The sequence below is a fragment of the Ranitomeya imitator genome, chromosome 10 (genome assembly GCF_032444005.1).
Source record: "Ranitomeya imitator isolate aRanImi1 chromosome 10, aRanImi1.pri, whole genome shotgun sequence".
Taxonomy (NCBI): Eukaryota; Metazoa; Chordata; class Amphibia; order Anura; family Dendrobatidae; genus Ranitomeya; species Ranitomeya imitator.
In genome coordinates, this window is record NC_091291.1 from 21,582,901 (window position 1) to 21,603,284 (window position 20,384).

Below are 20,384 nucleotides of genomic sequence, written 5' to 3' on the forward strand. Positions count from 1 at the left end.
CATCTCTAGTCTCCTATAATGATCACTATACGTGCCATCTTTTACAATGACCTCTACACATGGAGGCTCCAATAATGACTGCTATGTATGGTGTCTTTTATAAAAATACTACACATGGTGTCTCCTATAATAATCAATGTACATGACATCTACATGGTGTCTCCTATAATAACCACTACTCATGACGTTTTCCATGCTGTTTTACAAAGAATATCAATATTGGTACACTGGCCTCATGCATTAATCATTCCTTATGACTAAATCACCCGTGTTGCAATCATAGATAGGGCTGAGGACTCGACCACTTCTGCTTTCCCAGAGCGTGCAGCTATAACAGGAGAAGTCAGGAGAGTGGGGGACAGAGAGTGAGCTGTAAAAGCTTATAGTGAAGATATACTTCACCCAAGATCAAAGCCAAGACTTGTAGTTTTATTTTCTGCAAGACATACAGGTAAGAAATTTCCTACAGGACTCAGGAGAGTAAGAAACAGGCTCATCGGGAGGGTAGTAACGGGCTTATCGGGAGAGTAAGGAATGGACTCATCGGGAGGGTAAGGAACAGGCTTATCGGGAGGGTAAGGAACAGGCTTATCAGGAGGGTAATAACTGGCTCATCGGAAGGGTAGTAACAGGCTCATCGGGAGGGTAAGAAATGGGCTTATTGGGAGGGTAAGAAGTGGGTTCATTGGGATGGTAATAATGGGCTCATCAGGAGGGTAATAACAGGCTCATTGGGAGAGTAATAACGGACTCATCGGGAGAGTAAGAAACGGACTCATCAGGAGGGTAAGGAACAGGCTTATCAGGATGGTAATAACGGACTTATCGGGAGAGTAGGGAACAGGCTTATCGGGAGGGTAATAACAGGCTCATCAGGAGGGTAATATGGGCTCATCAGGAGGGTAAGAAATGGGCTTATCAGGAGGGTAATAACGGACTTATCGGGAGAGTAGGGAACAGGCTTATCGGGAGGGTAATAACTGGCTCATCAGGAGGGTAATAACAGGCTTATAGGGAGAGTAAGAAATGAGCTCATCGGGAGGATAAGAAACAGGCTTATCGGGAGGGTAATAACTGGCGCATCGGGAGGGTAATAACAGGCTCATCGGGAGGGTAATAACATGCTCATCGGGAGGGTAATAACAAGCTCATCGGGAGGGTAATAACAGGCTTATCAGTAGGGTAATAACAGGCTTATCGTGAGAGTAAAAAATTAGATCATCGGGAGGATAACAAACAAGGTCAAGGGTAAAAAAAATTGTATAGTGGGACAAACTAACTCCATATGGTTAAGTCTTGTTCAAAGTCATTAGAAACTTATTTTTAAAATCTCAATTGATTATTTTGTAAAAAAAGGAAAAGTTCTTCAAATTTCCATAGACTTTGTGTTGTAAATCATAGGTCATTAATATAAAAGTAATGGTCAATCCCTTTAATACATAACTGATATGAAAACAATCTGGCTAACATTCTCAGACAGTAAACTTGAACATAACTAGTCCTGTTTCCAGCTGAAAAGTGTATACAATGACTTCTTACCTAGACCATGCTCTGTGTGCTAATTACTGTAGTCTTTAGTACTTTGCTACAATGCATCCATCTGAAAGTCTAGTCTGGATACAATTATATGTACGTCTAATTGGAGAAACAGACTAGATAAGAGCAGGGATTGGTGGCTCAGAATAAAAACAAGACTGTCCACATTCACTGACGGCAAACAAATATTTTGAAATAGTAAGAGTAAATTCATAATAGTCGATAGTCGGGGCTATAGACTGCAATGGTGCTGGCAGAGCGAACGTGCGCACTGTCGTGCATCATTTTTCGGATTGTTCACTGTGCAAGTAGCCCATGTGTTTTTGGTTCTATAATTGTTCTCTTGTTTCTACAAGACTGGGGAGTCCATCACTCCTCTGTGGGTCATTTGCACTAAAGCTGTTCCATCCAGCACGTCCACATGGATATTCCCTCTCTGAACCCTGCTTATACAGGTACTATACAGATGATCTGGTTTTTAAATACATCAGATAGGGATTATATACATTAGATAGGACTGCTCTATTACGGGTATACCTTGGCGATTGGTGGAGCAGCTTAATATACATTTTTTTTGCAAAAAAACGTATTAACTAAATACCCTGTATTTTTTTCATTTTTTGACTAGCACTTGCTCATTTACTGTGACTTCTTTACAACAGAGTATTTTTGACCTCATTGTGCTCTTTTTGTGTCTTCAAGTTTCTTGGTGGTGTGAACAGGTTTCTACAGACTTGTTCACTGTGCAAGTAGCCCATGTGTTTTTGGTTCTATCATTTTTCGGAGTGTACGCTCACTGGAGGCGGACACTAAGATGTAGTCGACTGTAGTAAACTTTAGTTATTGAACTCAATTTTGTAATAAACTTTGGATATTTAGATTTTTTTCTCAAATTCAATTTATTGTTAATGTGACAAGATGTCAGTGAGTTTTTGCAACTGTGAAAAGCAATGTGAAATACCGGAACTTAAACAGTATAAAAAGGAAGAAAGTGAGGAAGTCATGCAATATTTTTGGAAATTTACTTCTGAATTATTTCCAGATTTTGGTTTGTAGAGACAGTGACACACAAGAAAGACATAACAACCAAAATAAACAAGCAATAGTAACGAGGAACTTCACAGCAAAGCCCAGCATTTCTGTCTAGCTAAAAAGTATTCTTTTTTTTTTTTAATTCGATACTCTATCAGGAGTTGTTTATTCTGTAAGCGTCCATCACCAGTCTGTGCATTGGGTTCTATTTTCATCCATTTTTGGTTGACTTGATTAATTGAATTTTATCTGCAAATCTTTAAAAATGGACATTAGTGATGATTGAACGCGCTCGAATAATCCAACGATGCTCGTCTGCTGACCAAGTGTTTTTCGCGTGCTCGGAAAATATGGTCGAGTCCCCCGCAGGTGCTTGTCTCGCGGCTGTTCAAAGGCCACAACACTTGCAGTGATTGCCTAACAAACAGGTAACCCATGCATGTGTTTTGGCTGTTTAACACCGGCGGAGACTGGAACATATTTTTGAGCACACCAAAAAGACGCTCGGTTAGAACATGAGTATGCTCGGATGACACCATATTCGAGCATGGTCATTCATCACTAATGGACATGTTTTTATTTGTCTGCACCCCCGATAAAACATGCCCAAAGATAAACTGTGATTATAATCAGTACATATACATGGGGACTATGATGGCTGCATGTTCCTGGGAACGATAATAAGTACATGTGAAACACATGGATAAAATAAATATGTGAAAAATGGCCTTAAGATGGAAAATCATGGAAACCTATCATCTCTATCGAGCAGAACAACTACAGAAAAATTGATGGCAAAACTACTTACTCCAAATCTATGTGACAGTTCTTTTACTTGCACGCTAAAAATGGACTAATTTTTCATCGGTGTACAGGATCCGATTTTCATCCATTATTAGTCCATGTGTCCATTTTTATTATCCATGTGTCATGCCAAAAAAAAGCAACTGACAGAGGCTTCTCAAGCTTTTTCAAGCATCTGTATGATATCCATGTGTAATTTAATACCCCATTCATTGAATTCTACCACATTGGTCCTCCAATTAGATCTAAATCAGCCATGTGTCCAATGGTCTGCAAACAAAGAGAAAAATAATTTGTGTTTGAAAAGTCTCCGACTCGAACGGTGAAAGGATCCACATGTGGCATTTCCAAATTTGCCATTCTAATTGGAATCTAATGTTAGTGACTGTGCATCGTCAATGTATCTCAAATTTGATGATCAAGTACAGGATGGCCTCAGCATTGGGCTTCCCATTGCAAGTTTTACTGTAGAAATCCACTCCAAGTAGGCTTAGAAGATCAGGAACTCCTTTGGTACATACATGTCTATCCACTACATTTTTCAAGTTGCCCCATTACTTAGAAGATCTGAGGTTTGATATTCCGGCATTGTCAGTGCATGACTCTGGTAGGTGGCTAGTTTAAGTCTTCAAATTCTACATCACCGCTCACTATTGTTGGCACCATGCAAAGTAAAGACACAAGCCTTAACTATCTTCCAGGTACTTTTTTTTGCAAATCTGAAGGAAAAACCATAAAGATCTGTTTAATCAATAACCAAGACCGGTGCAGAATGTATACTGCCGTCACTTACACTACTGCTCATTAATTTTAGGGAATATTTCCTTTGCACAACTTGGGACCAATGACAGACTGGAGTCTACATTTCCATGCAATAATATTGATTAGTCCTCTGTTATGGAAAGGTGAGTACAAAGTTTCTCCTACTTGTTGTACATGGTTCATTTTGTAATGTTGTGATGCATGTAGTCAATGAATTGTCTCTAGAGCCACTCTTATGGTCCATTTAGACTGACTGACCAATGGCACGATAATACCGCCGATTGGTAAACATTTACCTTACGGCGGTTGGTCGAATGCTTTTATATACAGGCAGACCAAAGAAAATGATGTCCACTGAGCATTTCTATACTAGTTTGTTCAGTGTGCATATGCTGCCATTATCCACCGAGAATGATGACATTTATGTTGCGTAAAAGATCATTTCACCAAATGAACAAGTGTTTTGTTCGCTCAACGGGTGATCCACAGTCCGTTTACATGGCAAGATAATTGTTTGTTCATGAATATCGTGCAGTGTGAATGCCACTTTAGTCATTTTCATGGTACTGTACAATGAAATGATCAGTAATTTGGGAGAGGAAGCCTAGAAAAACTTTCCTAGTCAAGTTCTTAGGATTGAAGCTTACCTTACAATACAAGGAGAATTTTAGAAAACAAGATCTAAAGATACCATCTTAGTCGGTTCCATAGTAATGACAGAAACTTTACATTGGAAAGTTGAGTAGCTTACAAAATAAAATATACAGTAGATGCTCTGATTTTTCCTTTTAAAAAAGTTTGAAGATTACAAAATAGAGCTGATCGGAAAAATTTGGGGGACCCTGGTTCAACGGCCACGTCGATAGACCTTTGCCACCAGACCTGAGATCTTGAGAACCTCCTCGTAAAATGCAAACCTCCTCTTATGCAGGCTCCATTTCTGATTAATATCCCCGATGCAACCTCAAGCATGCATTACGCAACAACGATGAGTTACCAATCAAAATAGGGACCAAGAGGGTTGGAGGCGAGGACATTTGCAGAGCTAGGATTTCACAGTTATGGTCCTGTAAAAAATTTTTTTGCTCAACTATAAAAAATAGTAACTATAATAGTTATTATCAGGGGGCAGTATCTAATTTTTAATAAGAAATATATTGGAAAATTGCTTTTTTAACAAGCACTTTCCAATTATACCTTTTAGGACTCTGTAATGTTAAGCAGTGAGTCGGTTACAAAGTAGGACTCAGAGACACTCTCTGAAGTCTTCCCAAAAGTATGGAAAGTTATAATAAAATATAAAGTTTACTTTAAAAAAAATCTGTTTGAACTTAATTATGTTTGCTGCAAAGATAACTATGACCACAGCATAATCAATGGGGGAAATTAACATTTGCACAGTTGGCATGCAATGGAATGGCTAGTAAAATGGAAATATTTCGCTGTCTAGAACTTCTATTTTAAGAGAAAACACTATGTGAGACATTTTTGATTATTGACCAAAAATATCAGCGTAAAATCTCATAGTCATCTTTATCGCTGAAAAAGTGAAAATGTTGGGTATTTAATGGGTCACATCTTGAAATTTTTGTCTGTGCTCTTATCTTGACTTAGATGTAGGATCACAGTTTAATCAAGGATTTGCCATAACGGCTCCAAGAAATGTTGTTGTCCAGGCAGGACTCTGTGTGCATATTCCATGCTCATTTAAATTGCCATCAGTCTTCACCATCTCCAGGAACGCCCGAGGAATCTGGTTCAGAGGAAATTTCTTGTCCTCGCAAACTGTGGCTGTTAAAAGTAGTTTTGAACTTCCAAATAAAAGAGACAGGTTCTTTCTTACCGGAGATGTCTGGAGAGGGGATTGTTCTCTGATGATCAACGATGCAAGGGAGCAAGACGCGGATTCTTACAGTTTTAGAATTGAGGATGGAAGCGGTGTTTTTCCTTTCTATGACTTCAGTACCTTACTGAGAGTGATAGGTAAGTAATAGATTATCCAATATTTTCATAGTTTTCACTAGTCAGGACACACAAGCCACTGCTCTTACTATAGTTACTTATTACGTCACTTGGTTAATGCTTGGAAAATTTCGGAACTACCAACAAGATGTTCATAGAGAAACCAAACAAGGTGATGGGATCTTGGACAAACTGAGGTTCATGTTCAATCTATTGTGGTAGGAAGGGAAGACATACCATTGGTGTAATCCTCTGCAGCTGCACAAGCACCCAATGAGTAAAGGGGATCCCTTCTATGGCCAAAGTAGGTTGGGTCTTGCAATGCGATAAGGTATAGGACGCCAAAGGGCCCATATTGTTTTTGCACAAGGGCCCTCATCTGTCTGCTTCCGCCAGTGGTTGGAAGAGTTGTCGATTAAGTCTGGACTAAGCCTTTTTGCTCATTTTATGTGAAAAACAAATAATTACTAAAACAGAAATCAGGATAATCGACTTCTTCTGTATATGTCAAGTAACTCCCATGTGAAGTCTTATATGATTGGAGAAATTCCCTCTCTTCTCAATTCGACCAAGACTATCAGATTGGTTTGTCTTGATGACCACAATTTTGTTGCCCTTTACTTTCATGGCCATGTCAAGCCTGCATAGCGATATCATTAAATTTAGATTACAAAACTCAACACTAAATGTATCCAGACACCAGACCTCAAAAAATTTGATTCAGACCCAAGTCTAAATCCCTACTTTAATTTATACCTCAGAGCAGACATTGTCAATTTATTCAGACCTAAGACCAGAATGGTCAAACAACTCCATCCCCAGAAATAACCACTCAATGAATTCAGGAACCAGACCACACCACTCAATCAACTCCATCCTCAGACATAACTACTCAATCAAATCAGACCCCAGAACAGACCACCCAATCAACTGAGACCCCAGACCAGACCATTCAGTCAACTCAGACTTCAGACCACTTAATCAACTTGGACTTCAGACCACTGAATCAACTCAGACACCAAACTAGATCACTCAATCAGCTCAAATTCAAGATCATACCCATAAATAAATTCAGACCCCAGACCAGACTACTCAATCAACTCAAATTCAAGATCATACCATAAATAAATTCAGACCCCAGACCACACTACTCAAACAACTCCAAACTCCAGACCAGACCACTCAATTAGCTCAGACCCCAGACCAGACCTATAAATAAATTCAGATCCCATCTCAGACCACTCAATGATTTTAGATGACAGACCAGACCCTTCAATGAATTCAGACTTTAGCATAAACTTCTCATTTATTTTAGACAGCAGACCAGACCCTTCAATGGACTCTGACAACTAGACCAGACTCCTATTTAAATTCAGATCCTAGAACAGACCACTAAATCCATGTAACATCTTTCTCTCTTTGGCAGAATTGTCAGATAAACCAGAGATATCTCCGTCAGGAAAGATTATTGTTGGCCAGGAGACAACCCTGAGTTGTACAAGTCCTGGAATATGTTCTGGAATATCTCCGTCCATCAAATGGGAAGGAAAACTTAAAATGAAGACAGAGAAAATCTATGCAATAAATAATGAAGATGGCACCATCATACATCGTTCTAATGTCACCTTTGTTCCATCGGCTGAAGATGATCAACTTTCCCTCACCTGTAAAGTCACCTTCGAAAATAATGTGACCACAAGTAGAAGCATCTCTCTGAATGTAGAGGGTGAGTTTTCCTGGAGAAGAGAGATGCTTCCTTTGAAGTACAGCAGTGTCCAATGATACAATTTTCTGTTTTATGGAGGAGAACAAATTAGGAAACTTTCCCCCAAAAGTGTGACCTGTTAGATCCCCTCTATAAAGAGCTATATCTCTAGCCTGGATGATTTCTTTCATTTTTGTTCCTTTTTTTTTTAATTGAAAATTGACCTACAGTGACATTATCTATAGGCGGCACTTGAGTGATGACTTCTTCTGTAAAAAGACTTGGAACATCTTGAGAGTTACAATAATAAAAGAAGTAGCTGTAGTACTAAACTTTAATAGTTAGAGGTGAGTGAATCGGTTCAAGGTGAATTAAATTTGCCTTGAACTTTAAAATTTGGATTCTCCGGGATCTGAATTTATTGTAATATGTCAGATGCTAAATTGTAATGGGCCGGAAAAAGGATGAAAAACAAACAAAAATCTTCACCACTCACCTATCCTGCTGCAGCGGCTGCCTCCAGCCTTATCTTTATTTTACAGTGTGCAGCATCCTCTTCCTTCATCTGCACTTTGCACCAGGGCTTTCAGCTGCCGCCATCTCATTGCGTCGTCTAGTCAGCTCCTAGGCCACTAATATCATGACTTGAGCGGTCAAAGTCACAGAGCAGAGATGCAGGAAGAGGACGTTGCATAATGTGAAGAAGTAAAGAAAAGCCTGGAGAGAGCTGCCCGGAGGACCGGTCCTGCGGTGGCAGGAGAGGTGAGGCGGAGTGAGTATTTTTTTTTCACGCTGAATAAATCATGCTGTGTGGTCTAGAGAGCATGATAATGCAAATTTGATGGAATAATTTCCTGGCAAAATGTGAAGAACTGGCACAATTAAATGTCTGCAGACTCCATAATCTCTACTAATAATCTAGTAGTGGTAATAATGTAGTAATAGTTTAGTCATTGTCGTATCTTAGTTCTATATAGATAATAATTAATGTGTGTTTGTTCCACAGGTGCTATCCAGAAGGATATTCCTATGCCTGGTGAGTTTACAGCTATCAGTGGTTGATGCATTAATTTTATTGTCATAAATATGAATTGTATGAATTGTATGATGCTAGTCACTACTCACGGACAAGCCGTGGGGTTGAATAGTCAAGAAGTCTGGGGTAAAAAACCTACAGAGTTCATCATATACAAAGGGGTAAGGCAAAAGGAGTAGTCAGGTCACAGTCCAAAAGTCAAAACAAAAGAGGTAATACAAACGGGTAGTTAATAGGCAAATCCAGGGTCATGCAACCAAAGATCAGAATGTCAGAATTCACAACACAAGGTAAAGAGAACAGGCCACACAGATATGAAAGCTACGACCAGCAGCTATCTGAGACAGACAGCTTGGTTAAGTAGTTGGGTAATTACTTGAAACAGGGAACACCTGACGGAAGCTCAGAGCCTCCCTAGTCAAAGATTGGACGGCCGAGCTGTCATTCAAAACACTGACACCTTGGCATGCCCCTGCAGTAGATTGGACGACTGAGCTGTCAGTCACTATCCAAGACACACTGAGAGGTGGAATCATGACAAAATGTAGTAGTAGTGGTAATAGTAGAAGTAGTAATAACCTAATATAAATAGTAGTATATTAGTAGTAGTCTAGTAGAAGCAGTAGTAGCAGTAATAGTACTAATAGTACTCACATAACAGTTTTGTGGGGGTTTTATTGCCCTTTTGACATGATATCTTTATTCCATGCATCAATAAATACTCCATAATTTGAGGACCTTAAAGGAAATGAGAGAATCCCCAAATTATGTAAAGCAATGTGAACTGTTGTGAATTCTGTGGCAGAGCTCCCTCCTGTGGTCACAAGTGGTACTTCGGCTGATTCTCTCTGGGAGCTTCCGTTTGCGGAGGAAACTGGTACTGCGGCTTCTGAGTTTCCTCCCTCAGGTGATCTGGTGAGGTCGTTAGGTGCTTCTCTACTTAACTCCACCTAATGCTTTGATTCATGCTTCCTGTCAATGTTCCAGTGTTGGACTTGTTTTTCCCTGGATCATTCCTGTGGCCTGCTGCTCTGCATAGCTAAGTTCTTCTTTGCTATTTGTTTGCTATTTTGTCTGTCCAGCTTGTCTATTTGTTTTGCTGGAAGCTCTGGGACGCAAAGGGTGTACCTCCGTGCCGTTAGTTTGGTACGGAGGGTCTTTTTGCCCCCTTTGCGTGGTTTTCTTTAGGGTTTTGTGTAGACCGCAAAGTTATCTTTCCTATCCTCGCTCTGTTAAGAAAGTTGGGCCTCACTTTGCTGAATCTATTTCATCTCTACGTTTGTCTTTTCATCTTAACTCACAGTCATTATATGTGGGGGGCTGCCTTTTCCTTTGGGGTATTTCTCTGAGGCAAGGTAGGCTTATTTTTCTATCTTCAGGCTAGTTAGTTTCTCAGGCTGTGCCGAGTTGCATAGGCAGAGTTAGGCGCAATCCACGGCTGCCTCTAGTGTTGTTTGGAGAGGATTAGGGATTGCGGTCTGCAGAGTTCCCACATCTCAGAGCTCGTTCTATTATTTTGGGTTATTGTCAGATCACTGTATGTGCTCTGACCTCCATGTCCATTGTGATACTGGATTGCCTTTCATAACAGTACAGGAAGCCAAAAGTACTAATGATTCTCAATAGAGGGAAAAAAGAAGTTCTGAGACCATTTTTTTTTCTTGGCACGGTGTTTTGTCTTTTTTTTCCCCTAGACATTTGGGTGGTTCAGTACACAGGTGTAGCGATGGACATTAGAAGTCTGTCTTCATTTGTGGATCAGCTCTTGGCAAGAGTACAAAAGATTCAAGACACTATTGATCAGAAATCTATGTTAGAACCAAGAATTCCTATTCCTGATTTGTTTTTTGGAGATACAACTAAGTTTCTGAGTTTCAAAAATAATTGTAAGCTCTTTCTGGCCTTGAAACCTCGTTCCTCTGGTGATCCAGTTCAACAGGTTTTGATTATTATTTCTTTTTTGCGTGGCGACCCTCAGGACTGGGCATTTTCTCTTGCGCCAGGAGATCCTGCATTAAGTAATATCAATGCGTTTTTCCTGGCGCTCGGATTGCTGTACGATGAGCCTAATTCAGTGGATCAGGCAGAAAAGAATTTGCTGGCTCTTTGTCAGGGTCAGGATGAGATAGAGGTATATTGCCAGAAATTTAGAAAGTGGTCAGTGCTCACTCAATGGAATGAATCTGCGCTGGCAGTTATGTTCAGAAAGGGTCTCTCTGAAGCCCTTAAGGATGTCATGGTGGGATTTCCTATGCCCGCTGGTTTGAATGAGTCTATGTCTTTGGCTATTCAGATCGGTCGACGTTTGCGTGAGCGTAAATCTGTGCACCATTTGGCGGTATTACCTGAGCTTAAACCTGAGCATATGCAGTGCGATAGGACTTTGACCAGAGTTGAACGGCAAGAACACAGACGTCTGAATGGGCTGTGTTTCTACTGTGGTGATTCCACTCATGCTATCTCTGATTGTCCTAAGCGCACTAAGCGGTTCGCTAGGTCTGCCACCATTGGTACGGTACAGTCAAAATTTCTTCTGTCCGTTACCTTGATCTGCTCTTTGTCATCGTATTCTGTCATGGTGTTTGTGGATTCAGGCTCTGCCCTGAATTTGATGGACTTGGAATATGCTAAGCGTTGTGGGTTTTTCTTGGAGCCCTTGCAGTGTCCTATTCCATTGAGAGGAATTGAAGCTACACCTTTGGCCAAGTATAAGCCTCAATACTGGACCCAGCTGACCATGTGCATGGCTCCTGCACATCAGGAGGTTATTCGCTTTCTGGTGTTGCATAATCTGCATGATGTGGTCGTGTTGGGGTTGCCATGGCTACAAGCCCATAATCCAGTATTGGATTGGAAATCCATGTCGGTGTCCAGCTGGGGTTGTCAGGGGGTACATGGTGATGTTCCATTTTTGTCAATTTCGTCATCCACCCCTTCTGAGGTTCCAGAGTTCTTGTCTGATTACCGGGATGTATTTGATGAGCCCAAGTCCGATGCCCTACCTCCGCATAGGGATTGTGATTGTGCTATCAATTTGATTCCTGGTAGTAAATTCCCAAAAGGTCGACTGTTTAATTTATCCGTGCCTGAGCACACCGCTATGCGCAGTTATGTGAAGGAATCCCTGGAGAAGGGGCATATTCGCCCGTCATCGTCGCCATTAGGAGCAGGGTTCTTTTTTGTAGCCAAAAAGGATGGTTCGCTGAGACCTTGTATAGATTATCGCCTTCTTAATAAGATCACTGTTAAATTTCAGTACCCCTTGCCATTGTTATCTGATTTGTTTGCTCGGATTAAGGGGGCTAGTTGGTTCACCAAGATAGATCTTCGTGGTGCGTATAATCTGGTGCGAATCAGGCGAGGCGATGAATGGAAAACTGCATTTAATACGCCCGAGGGTCATTTTGAGTATCTAGTGATGCCATTCGGACTTGCCAATGCTCCATCAGTGTTTCAGTCCTTTATGCATGACATCTTCCGAGAGTACCTGGATAAATTCCTGATTGTGTACTTGGATGACATTTTGATCTTCTCGGATGATTGGGAGTCTCATGTGAAGCAGGTCAGAACGGTTTTTCAGGTCCTGCGTGCTAATTCTTTGTTTGTGAAGGGATCAAAGTGTCTCTTTGGTGTGCAGAAGGTTTCATTTTTGGGGTTCATCTTTTCCCCTTCTACTATCGAGATGGATCCTGTTAAGGTGCAAGCCATCCATGATTGGACTCAGCCGACATCTCTGAAAAGTCTACAAAAGTTCCTGGGCTTTGCTAATTTTTATCGTCGCTTTATCTGCAATTTTTCTAGTATTACCAAACCATTGACCGATTTGACCAAGAAGGGTGCTGATTTGGTCAATTGGTCTTCTGCTGCTGTGGAAGCTTTTCAAGAGTTGAAGCGTCGTTTTTCTTCTGCCCCTGTGTTGTGTCAACCAGATGTTTCTCTTCCGTTCCAGGTCGAGGTTGATGCTTCTGAGATTGGAGCAGGGGCTGTTTTGTCACAGAGAGGTTCTGATTGTTCAGTGATCAAACCATGCGCTTTTTTTTCCAGGAAGTGTTCGCCTGCTGAGCGAAATTATGATGTGGGCAACCGAGAGTTGCTGGCCATGAAGTGGGCATTCGAGGAGTGGCGTCATTGGCTTGAAGGAGCTAAGCATCGCGTGGTGGTATTGACTGATCATAAGAACTTGACTTATCTCGAGTCTGCTAAGCGTTTGAATCCTAGACTGGCTCGTTGGTCGCTGTTTTTCGCCCGCTTTGACTTTGTGATTTCGTACCTTCCGGGCTCTAAAAATGTGAAGGCGGATGCTCTGTCTAGGAGTTTTGTGCCCGACTCTCCGGGTTTATCTGAGCCGGTGGTTATCCTCAAGGAAGGAGTAATTGTGTCTGCCATCTCCCCTGATTTGCGGCGGGTGCTGCAAAAATTTCAGGCTAATAAACCTGATCGTTGTCCAGCGGAGAAACTGTTTGTCCCGGAAAGGTGGACGAATAAAGTTATCTCTGAGGTTCATTGTTCGGTGTTGGCTGGTCATCCTGGAATCTTTGGTACCAGAGAGTTAGTGGCTAGATCCTTTTGGTGGCCATCTCTGTCGCGGGATGTGCGTACTTTTGTGCAGTCCTGTGGGATTTGTGCTCGGGCTAAGCCCTGCTGTTCTCGTGCCAGTGGGTTGCTTTTGCCCTTGCCGGTCCCGAAGAGGCCTTGGACACATATCTCTATGGATTTTATTTCAGATCTTCCCGTCTCTCAAAAGATGTCAGTCATTTGGGTGGTCTGTGATCGCTTTTCTAAGATGGTCCATCTGGTACCCTTGTCCAAATTGCCTTCCTCCTCTGATTTGGTGCCATTGTTCTTCCAGCATGTGGTTCGTTTGCATGGCATTCCAGAGAATATCGTTTCTGACAGAGGTTCCCAGTTTGTTTCAAGGTTTTGGCGAGCCTTTTGTGGTAGGATGGGCATTGACTTGTCTTTTTCCTCGGCTTTTCATCCTCAGACTAATGGCCAGACCGAACGAACCAATCAGACCTTGGAAACCTATCTGAGATGTTTTGTTTCTGCCGATCAGGATGACTGGGTGTCCTTTTTGCCTTTGGCTGAGTTCGCCCTTAATAATCGGGCCAGCTCGGCTACCTTGGTTTCGCCATTTTTCTGCAATTCTGGGTTCCATCCTCGTTTCTCTTCAGGACAGGTTGAGTCTTCGGACTGTCCTGGTGTGGATACTGTGGTGGACAGGTTGCAGCAGATTTGGACTCATGTAGTGGACAATTTGACCTTGTCCCAGGAGAAGGCTCAACGTTTCGCAAATCGCAGACGCCGTGTGGGTCCCCGACTTCGTGTTGGGGATCTGGTTTGGTTATCTTCTCGTCATATTCCTATGAAGGTTTCCTCTCCTAAGTTTAAACCTCGTTTCATTGGTCCCTATAGGATTTCTGAGGTTCTTAATCCTGTGTCTTTTCGTCTGACCCTCCCAGATTCTTTTTCCATACATAACGTATTCCATAGGTCATTGTTGCGGAGATACGTGGCACCTATGGTTCCATCTGTTGACCCTCCTGCCCCGGTTTTGGTGGAGGGGGAATTGGAGTATATTGTGGAGAAGATTTTGGATTCTCGTGTTTCAAGACGGAAACTCCAGTATCTGGTTAAATGGAAGGGTTATGCTCAGGAAGATAATTCCTGGGTTTTTGCCTCTGATGTCCATGCTCCCGATCTTGTTTGTTCGTGCCTTTCATGTGGCTCATCCTGGTCGGCCTGGGGGCTCTGGTGAGGGTTCGGTGACCCCTCCTCAAGGGGGGGGTACTGTTGTGAATTCTGTGGCAGAGCTCCCTCCTGTGGTCACAAGTGGTACTTCGGCTGATTCTCTCTGGGAGCTTCCGTTTGTGGAGGAAACTGGTACTGCGGCTTCTGAGTTTCCTCCCTCAGGTGATCTGGTGAGGTCGTTAGGTGCTTCTCTACTTAACTCCACCTAATGCTTTGATTCATGCTTCCTGTCAATGTTCCAGTGTTGGACTTGTTTTTCCCTGGATCATTCCTGTGGCCTGCTGCTCTGCATAGCTAGGTTCTTCTTTGCTATTTGTTTGCTATTTTGTCTGTCCAGCTTGTCTATTTGTTTTGCTGGAAGCTCTGGGACGCAAAGGGTGTACCTCCGTGCCGTTAGTTCGGTACGGAGGGTCTTTTTGCCCCCTTTGCGTGGTTTTCTTTAGGGTTTTGTGTAGACCGCAAAGTTATCTTTCCTATCCTCGCTCCGTTAAGAAAGTCGGGCCTCACTTTGCTGAATCTATTTCATCTCTACGTTTGTCTTTTCATCTTAACTCACAGTCATTATATGTGGGGGGCTGCCTTTTCCTTTGGGGTATTTCTCTGAGGCAAGGTAGGCTTATTTTTCTATCTTCAGGCTAGTTAGTTTCTCAGGCTGTGCCGAGTTGCATAGGCAGAGTTAGGCGCAATCCACGGCTGCCTCTTGTGTTGTTTGGAGAGGATTAGGGATTGCGGTCTGCAGAGTTCCCACGTCTCAGAGCTCGTTCTATTATTTTGGGTTATTGTCAGATCACTGTATGTGCTCTGACCTCCATGTCCATTGTGATACTGAATTGCCTTTCATAACAGTGAACCCTGTAAGCAATGAAGGAAAAACATGATAATTGTAGTCCTTTAACGTGTCACCAGGTCAAAGGTGTATAGTGCGTGCTCATATTTTATTTTCACTGCTCCCCTGAGCATTCCTGTTTTATGTTTCTTTTAAATACTCTATAAGGTTCCCGAGATATGGGCCTCTTACTTTAGTGCTAATTTTTCAAGTCTTTACAAGGGGGGATGTCTCAAAGGATCCTCTGGGGCGTGTCTTTAGGCTGGTCTACATTTTTACCCTCTGAACACCGCCCAATTGATAAAGAAAATAAAAAATAGCACTAAATAAAGTCGCCCATATCTCTGGAACCATATGGTGGATTTAAGAGAACCAAACCCTCCCCAGAAAACTCAGGGGAGCAGAAAGATTAATATAAGAGTCAAACTTGACCATTTTTGACCTGTGCAAGTAGTTCAGGATATTGTATCAAAATTAACTGTGTTTTCACTTGTTCAATAATTGTCAAGGTTTTACTTACTTTTTGCATGGAACTGTAATAAGTTGAACAAAAATAGTAGTAAATAATATTTTCTTCGTAACCTAAAGATCTACTACTGCTGTAACTCACAAGTTTCCCTACAGTTTGCAGGTCTATAGATTCTGGCATAATTGCTGCAATGGCCATTGGTAACGTTGTGATCCTGATTTTGATTTTTGTGGGCACCTACTACTTTTTGAAGAGAGACATGGCGAAACGATCATTAGGTAATTAATTACACATTCTCCAGCCATCTGGAAAACACCATAACTGGTGGTAAAGGTCGATGACCAACATTTCTTGGGAGACTAGACCACTCTCAGTTCCTCTTTACAATGACATCAATGGTGCTGTCACTTTGAGTATCTGCCACAGTGCTAGCCACAATGACCCCCAGAGTTTTTTTTATTAGAGTATACAAATAAGTTGTTTTATGCATTATGTTCTCTAGGAAAGGAGCCTCAAAATCAAACACAAGGAAGAGAAACCAATTACCAGGTATGTTTCCGGTAATAATAGTAGAGGACAATACATAAAATGGGGTTTTGCTCCACTTATATTCGTACTTCTCCTTTTTATGTGACCTTGAAAAATAAATGTAAACGAAATTGAATCAGGCATCAAGTGCCTCTACCAGCTGCGGGATAAAGCCGCAACTTATAACACGTTAAATGCCGCTTTCATTCACTGACAGCAGCATTTAACAACACTGTCAGCGGAAGCAAATCACAAGTAACACCCATTGGCGACCCTGTCAAGTGATCGCGGGGCGCCGATAGATCGTCATGACAGCCTGAGGTATGCAGAAGACCCTCGTGCCTGTCATTCCGATACTTCTGTGAAGGCCGGCTTGTGGCTGACGTTCATAGGAGATCATGATTTTCGCTTTACATATCAGAGCTGAAGCGTTACTATATATAGAAAAAAAAATATCATTTGATTGCTGCTTCAAGACTCCAAAAGGGACTATTAAGTAAAGTAAAAAGTGAACAATAAAGTTTTAAAAAATATAAAAAAATACAAAAAAATACAAAAGTTCAAATTACCCCCTTTTTGCCCCATAAAAAATAAACTAGTGAGTAAAAAAAAAATACACATATTCGGTATCGCTGAGTTCATAAATGTCCACTCTATCAACATATAAAGTAAATTCATCTGATCGGTAAACGGCGTAACAAGAAAGAAAATCAAAAAGCAAGAACTACGTTGTTTCGCTTTCCACAGCATTGTAATAAAATGCAATAATAGGCGATCAAAACATCGTATCTATCCCAAAATGGTGTCACTCAAATCATCAGCTCAGGGTGCAAAAAAATAAGACCTTACCCAGCCCCAGATTATGAAAAATAAGAACACTATGGGTCTCAGAATATGGCAATAAATGCAAAAACTTTATTTTCATACAAATTTCTTATTTTCTTTTCACCAATGAAATAAAAATTAAACTATACATGTTTGGTATCTGTGTAAAAACTTTCAAAACATTTTTGGAAGTTGGGCAAAGTTGGTGCAAAAATTCAAAAAGTTGCAAAATGTCAAGCAGTCATACGCAAGAAAACCAATGGTCCTATGTTTATGCAGGAGATCTAGAACAGACAGCCTTTATGGGCACAATTTAGTTAGTTAAAGGGCATGCTCACTACTACGGTATTGCTTTCCAATCTTGAGAAAGTGTCATCAATATCAGATTGGGGGAAACATGCATCGGACACCCCCATTAATCAGCTGTTTCCAGTACCTATATAAACTCTATATGGATCTGTCCCAGAACCGGTTTGTAGACTGCTTAGTAGTCATTTTTGGGTCCTACAGCCTAGCTCCTAGTAACGTGGATGTGATCTGAGCTGCAGATTGTTCACTATAGTTTACATCTAGCCATTACTGGTTCGGCAAACATTTGATAGATGGTGGTTCCAGTTGTCTGTTTCCCACCAATCGACTTTCGGTATCCAATTAGTTGAAGACCACTTTAATTTGGAAATTAACCAACAGGGTAACCATTTGCTGTAAGCTTCGATGGAGGTTTACATTTGAGTATCTCCCATCCTTCTAGGAGAGCTGTGGAGTATCACCAGTCTAATTATGTCTATTTATCTTATCTTTTTTTTCTGAAGAACTTAATTGGACAGGAGAACGATGTCTACTACAGCTTAAGGATGCACTGAAGACATCGGAAGGACCCTATATTGTAGAAGAGAGACCAAAGATTGGAAATGGCGGCGATTTCAGGATCAACTATTTTCTTGATATCAACTTCGTTATTTATGGGGGGTTTTTGTATGTTACCTATATGGTCCTGTATACTGTATGTACCAGCCCCAGTTAACAATCAAATTCAATATGTAAGAGGTGGGATTCAAGTCTAAAATGCAGTAGCCACCATTGCTTTCTTTTGCTTCATGCTTCGTTTGCTACTGCAAACGTTCTCCTATAGCATTCCCAAGCATGGCAGAAAGCTTCCAGCGTCTTTCATGGCTACTACACAATGTGTGAAGCTCTGGCACTTTTAGTGTGCTAGGGTACTGAGGGTGTCAGGAGTTGGACCCATGCAATGTCATAAAGATATCTTAGGGATAGGTTAAGGTAGAGAAAAAGGGGGTGGTTGGATCTTACCATGCCTAAGTAAGATTAGAGTCCAAAACCGGTGGATACCATGTCTCCAGCTTGTGCAGCACAGCAACAATAGAAGGAAAAAAAGAGGGAGAGCGGCACTTCCAGGGGCTCAATAAGACAAAAATTTTATTTAGCAAGCCATAAAAAAGACAAACAGGGTTGAAAAATTAACGCGTTTTTGGCGTCCAGGATGCCCTTATTCATAGCATGATACTATGACTGAAATCCTTGTTTTATTGAGCCGCTGGAAGAGCCGCTTTCCCTCTTTTTTAATTCTAAGGATAGGTCATCAATATTGAAATACTAGAAAACCACTTCAACTTCCTCCATTCACTTGCAGTGCCGCTCATGGCCACTGTACGTGTGCGAAGCTGTGCCACTTCTAGTGTGCCGTGGGACATTTAATCAGCTGATTTTTGCGGGTGACTGGTGTTGGACCCACAACAATGGATGAATGATAGGTTATTGATTTATAAGTACTGGAAAAGCTCTTTATCTTCCTTTATAGAAAATCCCAACCAATTATAACCCAGTAATAAGTACTAAAGGGGTATTCCCAAAAGAAGTTTCTTAAGGATGTATCATATATGTATAATATGTGGATCTCCAATCTATGGGACGCCATCCTATAAGGGTACAGGTGAACTGCTATTTTTCTAGATGGAGGCCACTAAAAGGACCTTGACACTTTTTCATAGCTGTTCCCCAAAATCCAAGATTATAATATAAAGTTCACTAAAGATGAGCAAACCTGAACTTAAAAATTTGGGGTTCTTACTGATTAGTTAGTACCTGGTGCTAAACACCAAACATGGAAGTCCGTCTTAATGTTTGTTGTTCCAGGGAAAGTCTGGGAAAAGAGAGAGAGATTTACATCTTCAAAGTTTTGGTCACTATTAGTGATGAGCGAGTAACCTCGTTGCTTGAGTTTTCCCGAGCACGCTCGGGCGATCTTCGAGTATTTGTTAGTGTCCGGAGCTTTAGGTTTCATCGCCACACTTGAATTATTTACAGCTGCTAGCCAGCCTGAATACATGTGGGGGTTGCCTGGTTGCTAGAGAATCCCCACATGTATTCAGGCTGGCTAGTAGCTGTAAATCAATCAGCTGTGGCGATGAAACCTAAATCTCCGAGAAGTCACAAATACTCAGAAACCACCCGAGCATGCTCGGGAAAACCCGAGTAACGAGTATACTCGCTCATCACTAGTGACTATTGATTTCAATGAGGTTCAGGTTCAAATTTGGATACAGTTTTGGTAGCAGAACCAAACTTTGGACTTGAGTTTGGTCATGTACCAGAACCCGAACTTGCATGGGTCCGATCATCCCGAAAACTCAACATATCGGTGACTCATTGGTTAGCACTGTAGCCTTGTAGTGTTTGGTTCATGGTTTTAACGTCTGTAAGAAATTTGTACTTTCTTCCCATATAGACATGGACATACTGATAGGGAATATAGATTGCGAGCCCCGTTGGGCACAGCGATGATGAAGTCTGTAAAATACTATATACGGTAATTAATGGTGCTATACAAGTGAGTAACATAAATTAATATTTCCTCCACTTCGAGATCAGTAACAGATTTTCCAGGTACTGATGTTACATGTTACTGCAGATGTTGTGGCACATTCAAGAACTTCCCTACTTATTCCTTTATGTTGAAAACGTTTACATAACTGAAGCAATAAATAAATGTTGCCATGAAACTTCCAATGAGCTTCTGCAGATCTTGGTTGCACCATCATGTACAAGCTAAATATGTAACGGAAAACTTTTAAGATTATTCTGGCATGGTATATGAGGGAAGATATGTGTCACGAAGATTGCTTTCTTC

At 41.3% G+C, this 20,384-nt stretch overlaps 1 protein-coding gene across 2 annotated transcripts; it reads left to right on the forward strand.

Moving 5' to 3' along the window:
- Positions 1-365: 365 nt before the first annotated feature.
- On the forward strand, positions 366-19,537 carry LOC138651092 (sialic acid-binding Ig-like lectin 9). Of its 2 annotated transcripts, XM_069741077.1 has the most exons (8): positions 366-451; positions 4,187-4,277; positions 5,749-6,117; positions 7,523-7,822; positions 8,808-8,837; positions 16,039-16,161; positions 16,386-16,432; positions 18,049-19,537. In XM_069741077.1, the coding sequence occupies exons 2-8, from the start codon at positions 4,217-4,219 to the stop codon at positions 18,097-18,099; spliced, it is 981 nt and encodes a 326-aa protein (XP_069597178.1). In that variant the 5' UTR covers positions 366-451; positions 4,187-4,216; the 3' UTR covers positions 18,100-19,537. The 2 variants fall into 2 exon arrangements, with proteins under 2 accessions (XP_069597178.1, XP_069597179.1); XM_069741078.1 differs by lacking the exon at positions 16,039-16,161.
- Positions 19,538-20,384: the final 847 nt, after the last annotated feature.